This window comes from Eleginops maclovinus, chromosome 4 (assembly GCF_036324505.1).
Source record: "Eleginops maclovinus isolate JMC-PN-2008 ecotype Puerto Natales chromosome 4, JC_Emac_rtc_rv5, whole genome shotgun sequence".
Classification (NCBI taxonomy): Eukaryota; Metazoa; Chordata; class Actinopteri; order Perciformes; family Eleginopidae; genus Eleginops; species Eleginops maclovinus.
In genome coordinates this window covers 5,920,519-5,936,854 of record NC_086352.1, presented here as the reverse complement: position 1 = coordinate 5,936,854, position 16,336 = coordinate 5,920,519, and the positions used below count along the sequence as shown (strand labels likewise).

Here is a 16,336-nt window from a genome sequence, read left to right as displayed (position 1 = left end):
TGCTAACAGAGAGGAAGCAGGCTTCTGTTACACTCTATAAAGTAACTAAGTACATTTACTACCATTTAGAGGCTCTTTATTCAGAGGTAAACGGTGTACTTCTACTCCTCTACATGTATTTAATTTGTACTTTAGTTGCTAGGCAGATTAGGATTACTGATGGTAAATATAATCCCTTAAATCAGACTGTAGTTCACCTGCAGTAAATCCAGCAGCTACCCTGCAGTATACAAAGCCATTCAAACTAGCTGCACCTTTACCAGCTCTGAGAACACTTTAATGATCAATCATTATAAAACATATCAGAGATATTATTCTGAAATGGACCAATCAGACAATGACTACTTTTACTGTCGCTACTTTAAGTACATTTAGAGGAGAGTACTTTCTACTTTCACTGGAGGAACATTTAGAATACTTTTACTGTGACAGAGTATTCCTACACTCTGGTACTTCTACTTTACTCAAGTACAAGATCTGAGTACTTCTACTTTACTCAAGTACAAGACCAGAGTACTTCTACTTTACTCAAGTACAAGACCTGAGTACTTCTACTTTACTCAAACACAAGATCTGAGTACTTCTACTTTACTCAAGTACAAGATCTGAGTACTTCTACTTTACTCAAGTACAAGACCAGAGTACTTCTACTTTACTCAAACACAAGATCTGAGTACTTCTACTTTACTCAAGTACAAGATCTGAGTACTTCTACTTTACTCAAGTACAAGACCAGAGTACTTCTACTTTACTCAAGTACAAGACCTGAGTACTTCTACTTTACTCAAGTACAAGACCTGAGTACTTCTACTTTACTCAAGTACAAGACCTGAGTACTTCTACTTTACTCAAGTACAAGACCTGAGTACTTCTACTTTACTCAAGTACAAGATCTGAGTACTTCTACTTTACTCAAGAACAAGACCTGAGTACTTCTACTTTACTCAAGTACAAGACCTGAGTACTTCTACTTTACTCAAGTACAAGACCTGAGTACTTCTACTTTACTCAAGAACAAGACCTGAGTACTTCTACTTTACTCAAGTACAAGATCTGAGTACTTCTACTTTACTCAAGAACAAGATCTGAGTACTTCTACTTTACTCAAGTACAAGATCTGAGTACTTCTACTTTACTCAAGAACAAGACCTGAGTACTTCTACTTTACTCAAGTACAAGATCTGAGTACTTCTACTTTACTTGAGTACACAATCTGAGTACTTCTACTTTACTTGAGTAGTATAAAACAAAACAGGTGAAGACTCTTCTTTTGTTGCTGTTTTTTTTGGCTCATTATTTAAGTTAATGGAGCTGTGCTTTTATTTTGAAGGCAGCTTCAGGCTCCAGGTGTTCAGGTATTTAATGGTGGACAGGTGAAGGTGGGATTTGGCATCTTCAAAGGCTTATCTTTATTTATTTATCAAGGCGAATGAAAGTGTTCGTATTGTCTGATCAGCATAAGTAAAATGGTATTCCTGCGTAAGATGTCCCACCTTTCGCCTCAGAAGCCTTTTATTTTAGGGTTTATGTTTGTTTGTTTAAGTTAAAGAATAATCTCAGCCACAGTTGAATTGCAGAAACACAAACACACGAGTTATATATGAGTTATATCAGGCGATCCCGAGCTCTCTACGCCCCTTTAATGCACGCATTCAGGGTGTGGTGCTCTTCTGTTTTTAAAGGAGTCTTTTCCTGGGCGGAGCGGCTGGATGTGATGAAGGGGCTGAGGTGACTGATCATAAGGAGTGCTCCCAAAAAAACATCAGTATCCACTCTAACTCGACAAAAACACAACATAGTGTTAACATTCCTCAGCTGACCAAGGGCCCGACTCAAGAGCCAACATGTCTATTCGTGGCCCAAGGCTTCCAGTTCCCAATTACCCAGCTTTTTGTGAAACCAGTAAGAGCAGCGTTCTTCTGCTATGGATGCAGCTCGACCTTAATGTGTAATTACCAGTGACAGCAGGATTTAAAAAAGCCCTACAGCCAATCACAAGGAGTCGTTTACACCCAAAGTCCCATTGCTTTTAAGATCCAAGCGTTTTTATTTAAATAAATGTTAAGTTTCTGTCTCCTTGGAACACCAGGTTCCTAGGGAGCCTTTAAAAGGTCTTAAAAAGGCATCATTTATCTAAAAAGTTGTGTTTATTTATCCTTTTAATGCCTAAAGTCAACCTTTCTACACAGATACAGATAGTGGAACCAACACCGTTTAAGCAACATTAAGACTTAAATGGAATTCAAAGTGGTTTTAAAATCATTTGAATCCAACTCGCCTCAAGCTGTAGGAACCGTGGGCTCGACGGAGAACGCTAGAGCTGCAACGATTGGTCGAATATCAGGAAATAAAGTCAAGCTTTTTGATGATCTATAAGTCCTTGAAGCCGTTTTCATACAAAAATGGCCAGAAAGGCGGCTCTCAATTCTGGAAAAGGATCTTGTTTGTGTCATATTAGAGAGGATATCTTTGGGTTTATGGTTTTGCGTTGCGAGATCTCCGGTGTTTTGAGATAATAGGTTGATAATTATCACATTACGTATTATATCTTCATCTTCCAAGGCTGTCTACATACGTCACAATTTAAAAAGTCACATTTCTGATTGACTTTCATTCTACTTTTATCAATGGAGTTGATTTTTAATCAATAAGTGTTAAGTATTTGGAACTTGTAACTGCACCAAAATGAAATATATTCATCCCCTTATGATCAGTGAGAGTATACGGTCGGAATTGCAGTACATTTTCCTAAATCTGTGTAAAAAAGATGGGCAGTTTTGTCCAAATTCCGTTTAAATTTGAGCTCTTCAGAAAAAGCTCTGACGGAGGATGAAGCAGAATATAAAAAAGGTTTGATCGGAGACGCTTTGTCACTCTGGACCTTCGTTCAGCGTGGATGTTAAGAACACCTTGACCCCTGCACTCGTGTGTGTGTGTGTGTGTGTGTGTGTGTGTGTGTGTGTGTGTGTGTGTGTGTGTGTGTGTGTGTGTGTGTGTGTGTGTGTGTGTGTGTGTGTGTGTGAGTGTAATCTTTGTGTTCCCCTCGCAAATCCAAGGCCAGAAAGCCTCCTGACTGTCTCGTTGAGCGATGAGTGAATTCCACTGTTTGGAGAAGAGAAAGGAGAGGTGTGATTAATAGATTGTAGAAGACATTACAAACCTCCAAATATAGTTAGTATAACTATCAGTGTGTCTCGTTTGCACACACACAGCTCATACGCTAGTGGATTCCAAACGGCAGCAGAAACCCTGTATTCGTCCAGCAGTGAGGAGTTTTACAGAGCCGATAAAAGGCACCACAAAAAGCCCAAATAAAGGGAACATACATATTTATTATAATAACACAATAAAATAAATAGAAAATTAAATAAAAATATAAAGAAGTATAAAATAATATACAGTATTTTTTAAATAAATGGAGAAGTTCTTAAAAACTCACAGGTTTAAACAACTATTATTGAGAACTACAATTTATATAATACAGAATCAGAAATCGTTTAAGTGTCTCGCAACAGGAACATTTACAGCATCAGTTAAAGGCAAAAAACTAAGAAGATATTAATTTAAATAACATTAATAATAAAATAAACAAAAATGTAATTAAATAAAAATATAAAAAAGTTTAAAATTAAAAACAAATGTATATATTTTAATAAATTGAGACATTCTTAAAAACTCACAGGTTTATACAGCTATTATAAAGAAGTACAATTAATATAATACAGATTCAGAAATCCTGTATTCATCCTGCAGTGAGGAGGTGTACAGTGCTACCACAGCAAAGGTACAGAGCAGATAAAAGGACAAAAAAGCAAAGAGGGACAGATGACAAATGTATTTAAAAGAATAATGAAATAAAATCATAAACAAAATGAATTAATAAACACAATTAAAATATGAAAAATAATAAATTAAATTAAACAAAAAAAAGGAAATATTTCTTTAAATCCCGTTAATAATTCACATAAAATGGACGAGGCAAATCACACACACAGGTTTACCCAACCATTATTAAGTAGTATTAATGCTTGTACACGGAAGTTGTATTTCCCTTTGTTGAAGTACATCTTGCACACCAGACGAATGATTCCCATGCCTCTTTATGGCTGCTTGTTTTGGTTACCGTCAGATTGCAGCGTTGACCTCTGGGACATTGGATCAGCATGTATAAAAGGTGCCGAATGCAACAGTTTTTCTCCAGCACGTGAGATTATGCATGACTGCAATCTGAATTATCTCCTGTTATAGTCATTTATAATGGTTAAAGGTTAACAGAGGTGGTCAAATTGTGTGCAAAGGTCCAAATGTATATGTCTATACAGTTTATATACCTTCACATGACCACACTGATGTAACCTCCATGACGCGCCGTAGATAATGAGAATAAATAAAGGGAGCAAAAAGCTTTATTGAAACAAAACAAATCATAAACTAGTTAAATAAATTACAAATTAAATACAAATAATAATACAATAGAATCATCAATGAATTAAAGATTCAATAAAACAATAATAATAAAATAACAAATGTACACTTTTTATTTTTGGTAAATTGAGAAATGTATACACACAGGTTTACCCAATCATTATCAAGAACTACAATTTATATCATACAGAATCAGAATCCTTACAGTATCAATCGAGGCCAAAGAAATAGAGATATCTATATTTTGTGATGGTAAATACTACTGTCAGCACTATAAATACTAACTGGATTCTAAAGTGGCTTCTATGAATTTCCATTGAACTCTTTCTTTTGAGGAGTAATCAAACAGTGAATTTGTCTAAATAGTCTTTGAACGTTTGGACTTCGGACTTCAAATAGAGCTGCAGTGATTGGTGACACATCGATAGTACATCTTGATAGGTTAATTGTTCAAAAATAGAGATATTTGCTGTTTTAATTCATATTATCGTGAATCTCTTTGAGTTTCTGTCTGAAAAAAACACTTTTATGGAGAATTTGAGAGACTGGGAGTGTTATAGGCAAAGAAATGCAGCTAAATATCTCGATACTTGATTAACCATTAAGGAAATAGCTTTTTTCAGGCTCTCGTATTACAGTGAATATATTTGGATTTTATTTCGAGGAAACACATTTTTTAGAAGCTGGGCTCCAAAGCAGCCCAAAAATACATCCAAATATGTTGACCATTGATTAATCCTCAAGGAAATAGCCAAACAAATAGAGGTTTGTACTGTTTTTGTGTTTTAATTCATACATATATTTGAATGTTCGTCTGAAAAAGAACACATTTTTAGAGAATTTGAGAAACTGGGATGGAAATCTTTACCTTTTTCCGACTTTTCTATCGACCAAACGACCAGGAATTATCCCCGTCGATAGAGAAGGGAATATTATCTGAATAAACCCATGTACTAATTTAGTTTAGTGGTGTCTGATTGAATGGTCTGTATTTGAAGTAGATTTAATTAACGTCGGGTTATTCAGCATTTTGGAATCTCTTTGTCAAAATCCACGTTATCTCCCCCCCTCGTTAACTATTCTGGTTAGAAAGGGGGGGTTTGAGGTGTTATCTCCCCCCTGAAACATCCCGTGTGCACAGGGGTTTTTGCGGCTTGATGGCTGACGGGTATTTGTTTAGCGAGCTCGAATGTTGACAAGCGTTACATGTCCAGAGAGTGAGAGGGTGAAAATGACTTGCTCTCAGGGGCCTTGACAACCTTTGCCCCCGCGGCTCTCGTTTCAGGGCCTTGTAATTGCCACTGACCAATGGGCTCCCGTTTTTGAAACCAGACCCCGTGCAGCAGCTATTAACGTCCCCGTCCCCCCCACCCCCCGAACGGATCTTGTTTTGATTCCTGATGCTTTTATAGGTTTTGTCTTTAAGAGACATTCCTGCTCGGCACATACCGTGCACCCCTTTCTGCCCCTATTTTCCTTCCTTCCCGTCTTGTGGGGCCCCCCCCTTGTCCCTGCACTCGCAAACATACACACATCCATGATAGGCCTTTGTAAATGTGTGTGTGTGTGTGGCTACTGACCAGCCTATCCCCTCCCCTGGCCCCTCCTGACAGCCAGCTACACTCCATGAACTTGGCCACCCGTCACAGCTACGTTAAGATTGAGGGATGGGGGGCCCTTGTATCCAGCTGGGTCGGAAGACATGGGGGGGGTGCAGGCCCAGATGCAGATGGTTTAGGTCAAATGGAGATGTTTGAGGATGAAGGGGGGAGGGGGACACAGGAGCTCAGGGGCACAATAACTCCAGAGGTTACTCCTCCAGCAACCCCTGGAAAAATGCACTCTCTGAGTTTCAGTATATATCAGTGTGTTGGTGTTGCGCAATGTTGGTCACATGACTTTTTTGGGGAAATCCAATGTAAAACACAGTATCCTAATATAATGGATTTTTGGGGGATTTTCCTCTGAGAAAACAAATGTTTTAGAGAATTTGAGAAACTGGGATTGATGGTAGGCGAAAAAATACCTTGATCAATTGATTCATCGTTAAGGAAATAGCCTTAAAATATTATTTCTAACTTATTATGTGCATTTTTCACTTATATATCACAATACAGGAAGTCTTTTAAAGTGCAGTTTGAGGGACGGACGATTTGTTTACATTTACAAACAAGTGGTTGTCCTGTGGTATCCAAAGTCTGTACAACAACAACAACACTGTGCAGTTGTTTCATGCAGTCTGATACGGGTTTTTCTGTGGGGCCAAAAAGTATAAATGGGAAGTAAATACATACTGTTTTTCGTCCTGCATTCAAGGAAACATGTTGGAGGTCAAAGTCCATTAAACCAATTAGAAATGTGCAGCTGAATTGATGGTGCAGCCAGGAAGCATGCTGGTTTATATCCACCTGGGGACCTGGTTGCACGACATGCACTTCTTCCACATGCTTCCTGTCTCGACCTCTGCTTTCACCATTACACTCAGACTCAAAAATCACCTTAAGAAGTAGTCTTGTTTCTCTAAAGACTCACCTGAGCTCCGCTTCAGACCCCGTGTAGGTGTTCCTCTCCACTTCCTGTTTGTTTTCTGACCTTTTTTCTGTGTTTCTTCTCTTGGTGCAGAATGGGAGTGCAGGCTGGGCTGATGAGGCCGACAGCAACAGAGGAAGAGGAGAGGCCTCCAGAGACTTCGCCAAGGTGAGCGTTTGAAGAGCAGATGCTTTTAATCGTCAAACAACCCCCCGAAAAAGCCCTTTTTTTTGCAGCGATTACATAATAACAATCATTTTCTCAGAGCGGAGAGTGTTATTGTGTTAACCTTTGGAAACGTTCCTGACATGCAGAGTCTACTGCAATACGTCTCTGCATGTTACATGTTGCCTCACCTCGTCTGTTCAGAGCTGCACACAGATAAGAGCTAACGGTCAGCTGGCCGTTGACATGCATGTATGTTCTGTTCCCGTGTGATAGTGAATAACCAAACCGTGTTTGTACTGCAGAGAACATGCAGACACAAACACACTGAATGTGATCAGGCAGGACAAGGAGAGGTTAGGTTGGAGGGTGAGGGGGGAGAAGTACTCAGATCTTGTTCTTGATCACCTGGTGCCTCAAGCTGCCTTCAAAATAAAAGCATAACTCAAATTAACTTAAATGATGATAATAAAAACAGCAAGAAAAAAAAGTCTTTACCGATTTTGTTTTATAAATCAATGAATAGCTGCTTGAGTAAAAGTAGAAGTACTCAGATCTTGTACTTGAGTAAAGTAGAAGTACTCAGATCTTGTACTTGAGTAAAGTAGAAGTACTCAGATCTTGTACTTGAGTAAAAGTACAAGTACTCAGATCTTGTACTTGAGTAAAAGTACAAGTACTCAGGTCTTGTGCTTGAGTAAAAGTACAAGTACTCAGGTCGTGTGCTTGAGTAAAAGTACAAGTACTCAGGTCTTGTGCTTGAGTAAAGTACAAGTACTCAGGTCTTGTGCTTGAGTAAAGTAGAAGTACTCAGGTCTTGTGCTTGAGTAAAAGTACAAGTACTCAGGTCTTGTGCTTGAGTAAAAGTACAAGTACTCAGGTCTTGTGCTTGAGTAAAGTACAAGTACTCAGGTCTTGTGCTTGAGTAAAGTAGAAGTACTCAGGTCTTGTGCTTGAGTAAAGTAGAAGTACTCAGGTCTTGTGCTTGAGTAAAAGTAGTAGTCTGGTTTAAGGGTTCATTATATTTACCATCATTCATCCTAATCTGCCTAGCAACTAAAGGTATTAGATAAATGTAGTGGAGTAAACAAAGGCCACAGGTAAAAAGCCTGAACACTCAGCTGTACCTTGTTGCTGATTGGCTCAGGACTACAGTCCTCCAGACGCAGTGAAAACTACAGGTGGCTGCCGGCGACACGCAGCAGTCCTAATGAGCTTCTGTTTTCTCTTTCAGCTGTATGAACTGGATAATGACCCCAAGAGGAAGGAGTTTTTGGACGACCTCTTCACCTTCATGCAGAAAAGAGGTAAGAGTTCTGAAATCCACATTTTATTAAGCAGCAGCAGATGCTTCCTCACTTCAGGCTCTCTGCTGCAGAGATGCATTTAGCTCGTGTCGGATCCAGGGGTTGTGCAGAACCATCACATTTGGTGGTTAAACTGGGATTTGCATTAGAGTCCTTTTCTACAAACATGGTTGCCTGAACAGTGTTTTACCCAAAGTGATTCCCTTGAAAGGCTTGAACTGCCAAACGTGAACTAAAGCTTTACTTTTAGATGAAAAATGGGGCTTAATTCTGCTCATTATAGTGGATATGAGAGCATTGTTACATCACAATTAAGCGACAAAATAAGTACAAATGTTTGTCTAAACTCTGCTAGAAAACATCTGGTGGGCAAAATGAGACCCCTATGGCCTTGTGTAGACATTTGGATATACATTTTAAATAAGAAAACTGCAACACCTTTGGTTTTGTAACAAGGCACAGCATGCACAGTGTTTATGTCCCTCAGAAATACCCTTTTTTTTTTACAAGTGGCATTGGTTGGAGTTAATTTCCCTCCCTCTGCCTATGTGGAAAAAAGCAAATACCACATGACTTCCATTTCTTCAGAGTCATTTCCTGTCTCGTGTGAGGAGGGGTTTGAGTGAGCATCTGGATTTCCACTACAGATTGATTGGTGCTCCTTCTACAGCAAAAACCCTTCATTTGGTCCAACGATTGGAGCCCATTTAAACCAGAAAGGATCAAATAAAAGTGTATTTATACAGTCCAATATCCTAAAACACATATGGACACTCTCTGATAATAACAGGAAGAACGTTTGGTAGATAGAGGATACAGAAAGCACCGTTATAACCCTTCTTTCTTTCCCTATCTGGCTTTGATGTGCTGGATGTAATTATATGTCCCATGGCTGTCACTGATTAGCTCAAAAAACAGGCTCTAACTCTCACTGGCTCAGAAATCCTTTACTAATTCCCCTCCCCAGAGTAGAGGCTTTGAGGGGTCAGCAGGTGAGATCTGCCTCTGGTGATCCTGTGGTTCCGCAGCCTCGGAGAGCCACCAGGATCTGGACTAACTTGTTAAGTTGGCCAACAGCCGGGGAGCTCAGCTGACCCGCGAGCCGCTTCGACACCGAGCGCAATCGCTAATGCAAATTACGCTCCCATCAGACAAATCTGCTGGTGGCGAGTTAGTTACCCCCCCCCCCCCCCACCACCAAGGTGAATCCCAGTGTTATTACAGTCGTGCATACTTTAACGCTGTGTTTTGGCAGCCTGTGATGGGTGATGATGGTGTGTGTGGATCATACTTCATAGTGTTTGGTCTTGGCGGTGTGTATGTGAGACGTGGTTTGTTTTGTCAGACTGTGACGGATGATGATGGTGCACTAATTTGCGTAAATGGAGCCAGATCCCCCCCCCCCCCTACTTGTGGACCATGGCTGCCAGTCTATTGGATCGTTCGTTCCTCGAATGGCTGCTCGATTTCCAGAGAGTGCGTCTCGGGTGGATTTCATCATCGCCTTCATGTTCAATGGGAAACTCCAATAAGCTTTGCAGAGGAAGGGATGCTTTAAGCACTTTCTAAAGACAGACAAAGGTAATGACATTTATCTAGTGTTATCAATCTTATTCCACGCTTACATTTCCCATGATTTGAGGAAAAGAAGATGGTGGTTCAGGCACAGCCTAGTTTCCACATGGTTAGTGGTAAATAGAGATGATAACCAGAAAACAAGGCATGACCTCCATACCACCCCTCCTCGGTGAATGGTATAGCCCCTTTGTGTGCATGATTGTCTCTCCCCTGTGCTTTGGTGTTTCTAGCTACTGTCATATGGGGGGCATTTTAGTGATCTTGATGGATATCTCCGTCTGGCCGGCGCGAGTAAAGGGTCAGCCCACCCCTCCCAGCGTCTGCCACCGGACAGAGATGCTAACAGGGCCATGACAGATCTGTCCCTCCCTCTTAATACATCACCCTGCAAACAAGACCCCCGATTGCTCACACCAGGCCAGGGGCTGCTTCTTCTCTGGGCTCTTTCTTTTTCTGGTTATCCACCCCTACAGAGAGGTGCAGGAATGAGTCCTCAAACCCCCCAAATTAATCAGCATATCACCACTTCCTGTTCCTTCATCTCAAAGGCATTTGTTTTTTGAACTTGCCGGTGGTGACGTGTTTTCTAACGATACATTTGAAGTATGAAGTGAGTTAAGTAAGAAAGAAAGGGATTCCAGTTTGCTTTGGGGCAAATGCAAAAGATTTAGGCATATTTTGATGGTTTTTGGGGTAATATTGAGAATTTAAATTTGGTTATGGCCAGGAGAATTGAGACCTATGTTCATCTACACCGTGCCTTAATTATTATAATTTAAATTGGAACCAGAAAGCCTTTATTCTTCCCAAAGTGGGGACATTAACAGCAGCCAGATACAGATAAAAAGCCAAATGAAAAAGAATAAACTTAATATAAGAGCCTTAAAATACGAATTAGCATATAACCTCAAAGCAAGGAAAACAAAACGTGATATAATTAGAACTTCTGTGCTTTTATATTTGTCTAACTTAGCTCAATTATTCCAGAAGGAATTACTCTGAGTGGATTCGGCTTGCATGGATCAAGTGTCATCATCTCTACATGTGACCCGGGGTTCAGGGGTCAGCGTCCGACAACCGCTGTAACAAATATAACTTTGTCTCCAGTGAGCTCATCTATAATGAACGAGAGCGAGGCAAAGGGGAAAATAATACTGTGAGAGATGGAAAAAGGGGTTTATGGTTTGGTGAAAAGGGCACGCGTCCCTGCAGTTATTACTGGAAAGGTGAACGTTAGACTGCACTGACTTTGCTCTACCTGATATACCGTTGTGTGGGAGGGTAGGGTATAATTTCCGCCACCTCTAAGTGAGTTTGTCGCCCCTCCCTCAATACAAGAGATACTTGGCTGACCTCTGCTGTCTCTCCAAACCAGAATTTTAATCACAGGGAACAAATTGCTCAGTTGGATTCCCATTTTGGCTCTTAGTGCCAAGAGGGGAAGAGATGGAAGAGCAAGCCTGGCTAAGATCCAGTTAATGGCACCCTCTAATTACCAACCCCTCCTTCCATTTCACTTCTTACACACGGGGTCCCGATTACTGCGCTCTTTCCTAAATGAAAGAGTCCTCGGAAAGGCGTTTTAATTTAACCCCCGCTATGTGGAAGAAGCTGGGAATGCCTAGTGGTGAAATGGGAAAAGCCAGCCTCTTCATTTGCCTGATCTTAAAAGCAGAAAGCTTTGAAAACACCTCCTGTTTCTGGGGAGCAGATTGGTTGGTAGGGGGCACAAATGGTGGAGTGCTTTTCCCACCTCATCGTGGGGCCCTCCAGGCCTTGAGAGGAAAGCAGCAGCGGAAGGAAAACTTACGAGGGATTCCCATTTCCTGCCTCCGCGCTTAAAAACAGGCGCGTGTGTGTGTGTGTGTGTGTGTGTGTGTGTGTGTGTGTGTGTGTGTGTGTGTGTGTGTGTGTGTGTGTGTGTGTGTGTGTGTGTGTGTGTGTGTGTGTGTGTGTGTGTGTGTGTGTGTGTGTGTGTGTGTGTGTGTGTGTGTGTGTGTGTGTGTGTGTGTGTGTGTGTGTGTGTGTGTGTGTGTGTGTGTGTGAGTGTTAATGGTTGAGGAATTTTAGCAGCTGTCCTAAAGCCTGTCTGTGCGTAAAGGGGCCCATTGATGGGCTCTGAATCGCAGAAATGGCAGAAGACACGCATACAAATCCTCTCCCCACCTTCATTCAACGTGGCTCTTGTTTCTTTGGGTCGACTTGTCCAACATTCATTGCTGGGCCCCTTCTGCATTCAACGTTGACCTCCTAAAAAAAGAGGCTTTATTCTGCTGAGAGCACGGCTTTGTTTACTGGAAGGCAAGTTGATGTATGCAGCCTCAAAGCATCTCAAAGTGTAACCTTTCAGTCAAAAGACACACAAATAAAGTCATGAGAAGTCAATAAAAGTTGCAGTCTGAGATATGGAGAGTTATTTGAGTCGTAAGAGTTGCAGCGGACCTGCAGGTTTCTGGGAGTTTGTTCCAGATATTCGGAGCATAATAACCAAACGCAGTTTCTCCATGTTTAGTTTTAACTAAACTGAGGACAGAAAGCAGACCTGAACCAGAAGACCGGAGAGATCTGGATGGTTCACTATGTGTCAGGAGATCATAATAAAGCATTCAGGGCTTTATAAACCAGCTGGGAGTGAATTATCTGACCGATCAGAAGCTAATGGAGTTATTTCTCTCATTTCACAGGAAGCAGAGTTATGATGTAGGGTTAAGGAACATACAAATGCTTAAAGAGGAGGGTCTTCAGGGCTTGTAAATCCAATGTAAATGCATCTGGTTCCTCACAAAGAGTGAAGCTGGAGGATATTAACCTCCGTCCATCATCTCCATTACTGGGTTTCGCTGTCTCACTCCCCGAGAAAAAAAAAGCTTTGACGCCTTCAACCCACCTCAAACGTTTGGATTCAGCAGATGGGCGAATGTTTGTTTTGGCTTGACACCCGGGCCACTTTCTCGTTTGGGGGGGAGGGGCTCTATACGGCCGCCGCAATAAAGAAAGCAGAAAATAAAAAGAGTGATGCAGCCAACTGCCTGTCAGCGCTGTCCACTTGAGATGATTAATGGCCGAAGGCTGTGATGGACAGAGGCAGAAACAGAGGCTCCTGTTCAGTGGAATCACATGGAGGGGGGGGTGGGGGGTGGTGTATGAGACAAGTGTTTTAGCTCCTTGGACTCCAGCCTGAAAAACCCCACACGTTGCCGTCAAGCAAAGGCTACATCCATCCCAGTGTCACACCCATAATGGGAAGTGTAGATTCAGCTTAAGAGGGACCACATGGTGCTCCATCGCTGCTTTGGAGGCTATTTGTGGGGGGAAATCCCTCCGTAGTAAGATTTAAGTCTGTTAATAGTAATAAAGTGGTAAAGCCGGCCTAGTCCCTGCCATTAAGGTGCAGTGGTCTGGATGGGGCTGGAGGAACATGTGCAGAATTAGAGGAAGGAGAAGGAGGGAAGGGGAGATAACGATTATCATGAGGAAGTCTCATTAAGCTGCAGCTCGCCGTTAAACCTCCTGGCTCTGTTTGTCCCAATAAATCTCCAGGAGACGTCAATCCATTCAATTGTCAAGGGGGATCCAAGCAAAGCATTTGAAATTCCACAAAAAAAAAGGACATTGGGTGCACGTTAAGTGTTGGTTTTAATCTCCAATCAGGAGCAACTTTTCCACAGAATTCTGACTCCCTTAAAGAGACGATACTCCAAATGGATGCATCTTTGGAGGCGTGTTTACCTCAGAACATAGTAAGGAGATGACACTTTGACCATTTTAGTTACTGTTGGATTGCAGATTTAATTGAGGTAGACTGTACTGGTTTTAATCTCCAACTAGGAGCAACTTATTCCAACTATTCTGACTCATTAAAGAGCCAATTCTCCAATTGGATGTCTTCGTTTTGGAGCAAATAAACTCTAATCCGCTCTGCAAAGTTCAAATAAGTCCAACTTAATATTCATTGCTTTAAACAACTCATTGACAGAATACATTTAATTAAAGTCAGCGCTGCAGTTTCTTCACTGTGTGCTGGGTTTGTTTTTGCGTGGTGGGAAGAGTGGCCTCCCAGCAGGACATTAGAGGAAGTTCTCTAACTGTAACCCTGAGACCCAGAGCTCTGTCCACACCAATTACACCATGAATGGGCTCTGGGGGATCCATGTATGCATTATATTACTCCCCCCGGTCAGCCTCAAACTGGCCCTCTGTACAAACAGCTCAGTACAATAGGAACATTCTCTGGCGCTTTGATACGGCCTCATTTTCGTTTTAGTTAACACCCCACAACTTCTGGAAAGGGGGCAGCACCTGGGCGTGTTCACGGCCGAAAGCACTGGTGAGCACATCGGACCGTTTGGTTGGACTGGGGGTTTATTCGAGGTGGCCTGGTAATGGTTTTTATCTCAAGTATCCCGCTCATTAAAGAGCCAATTCTCCAAAAGGATGCAACTTTGGAGGCGTGTTTCATTCAGAATGTGGCAATAAAACGTTGCAAGGATAGGACATTTTGTCTATTTGGCATGCTGTTTCATTGCAGATTTAATTGAGGTAGATCGTAATGGTTTTAATCTCCAATTAGGAGCAACTTTTCCCAAGTATTCTTACTCCTTCAAGAGACAATTCTCCAAATGGATTCAGTTTTGGAGGCGTATTTAACTCAGAATGCCGCAAGTAAATAACATTTTGTCCCTTTTAGATACTGTTGGATTGCAGATTTATTTAAATGTGACTGTAATGGTTTGTATCCCCCCAAAAGTGCAACTTTTTCCAACTATATTGACTCATTTGAGAGCCAATTGTCCAAATGGATGCAGCTCTGGAGGCGCGTTTACCTCCACCAATAAAACGTAGAGAGGAAATGACGTTTTGTCCTCTCTTGTCTCGATCCAACACTTGGCATTTTGAGCACATTTGTCCACGTTGCCTGGTGTTTCATTGCAGATGTAATTGATGTAGACTGTAATGGTTTTAATCTCCAATAAGTGCAACTTTTTCCAACTACTCTGACTCATTCGAGAGCCAATTCTCCAAATGGATTCAGTCTTTGGAGGCGCGTTTACCTCCACCAATAAAACGTAGAGAGGAAATGACATTTTGTCCTCTCTTGTCTCCATCCCCTCCCTCCACCCTCCCCCACTGTTTATTGTGCTACAGTTACAACCACTGAAACTTGATAACACCATGGGGGATAGGGGTGGAGGGCCGCACTGTGGCCTGCTTGGTGAGGCCAGTGGGGGGGGGGGGGAGGGGCTGGATTAAGGGGCCTCCTGTCCTACACGGGATGATTAATGATCTCCCCAAAAAAAGGGGGGGGGGGGGAGAAACCCCCCTTTTTTTGTGATAGGCCAACGCTGACGGACAGCAGACAAGGGAGTGACCGTCGCGTGTCTGTAAGTGTGAAAGGGGAGAAAAGAGGGGCTGAAAAGGGCAGACGGGGTGAGGGAGGGGAGGTTAAAGGAGGCTTTTTTTTGTGTGTAGAGACAAGGCCATTTCCCTTTTGAAAGCACTTTGTCTGTGGGCTGAAAGTGACCGAGCTCCCCAACCAGACAGAGGGTAATCACGTGACGAGACCAGCAGTGGTGGCCGAGGGCCCCTACTCTCAGGAAAGGGTGTGGGCCCAAATGATACACCGTTTACAACCACTGCTTTCTAATCATTGCTCGCAGACTATAGGGGAGCTATTCTTATTGGGCACATCGTCCACTGCATGCGTGATCAAAGATTTTAGTGGTTTTGTTGAAATGATCTCTGGTAAACTCCACCCATTGGCTGGCAAATGATCAAAATATGGGGTGTAAGTTCAACTTTACATGGTTTTAAACTGCCCGGCAACAGTCATTTTTTATCCCAATCAATCCATCAATCATCCCACAATGGAGGAAGGTTTAGCAAATCAAGGCTATTCCTGTTGGACACGTCGTCCTCAGGATTCCTGACCAGAGATTTGAGTGGTTTTGTTGACAGTATGTTCAGCTAAAGGACTCGCCCAGCCCTTTGGAGGAGGTCTTCTACGGTGGTCGAAACAGAAGGGATGTGTTTGTGCAATCAGTTAAATTTTTTCTCACCAACCAAGACGCCTCTTTGTGTTTCTTCCTCTCTCTGTCTCTTCAATCCCCACCCCCTCCCCCCCCCACCTCCTTCTCCCATGCCATTTCCTCTGTCATTTAGCCTTCTTCCACAGCGCAGGACGGCCACTGTGCTGTCCATCTTTAATTACGACCTCACTGTACGGAGGGATTTGAGTCTGTTAAGCTGCTGGGAGATTTGTAATCGCCTGGCGCTCATAAGTAACCGAGCAGATTCATGCTTCCCAGCGAGGTCATCGGTCAGGGTAAAAATAA

The 16,336-nt window shown here is 42.1% G+C and overlaps 1 protein-coding gene across 3 annotated transcripts in view; it reads left to right on the top strand.

Annotated features, from left to right (window-relative positions):
* The window catches only part of LOC134863619 (AT-rich interactive domain-containing protein 3B-like), a 76,854-nt gene that overhangs the window by 31,789 nt on the left and 28,729 nt on the right, over positions 1–16,336 (top strand). For all 3 annotated transcript variants that reach the window (XM_063882244.1, XM_063882243.1, XM_063882242.1), the window contains exons 3-4: positions 7,048–7,122; positions 8,354–8,426. In XM_063882244.1, the coding sequence (XP_063738314.1) occupies positions 7,048–7,122; positions 8,354–8,426 (148 nt within the window). The remainder of the gene's footprint in view (positions 1–7,047; positions 7,123–8,353; positions 8,427–16,336) is intronic.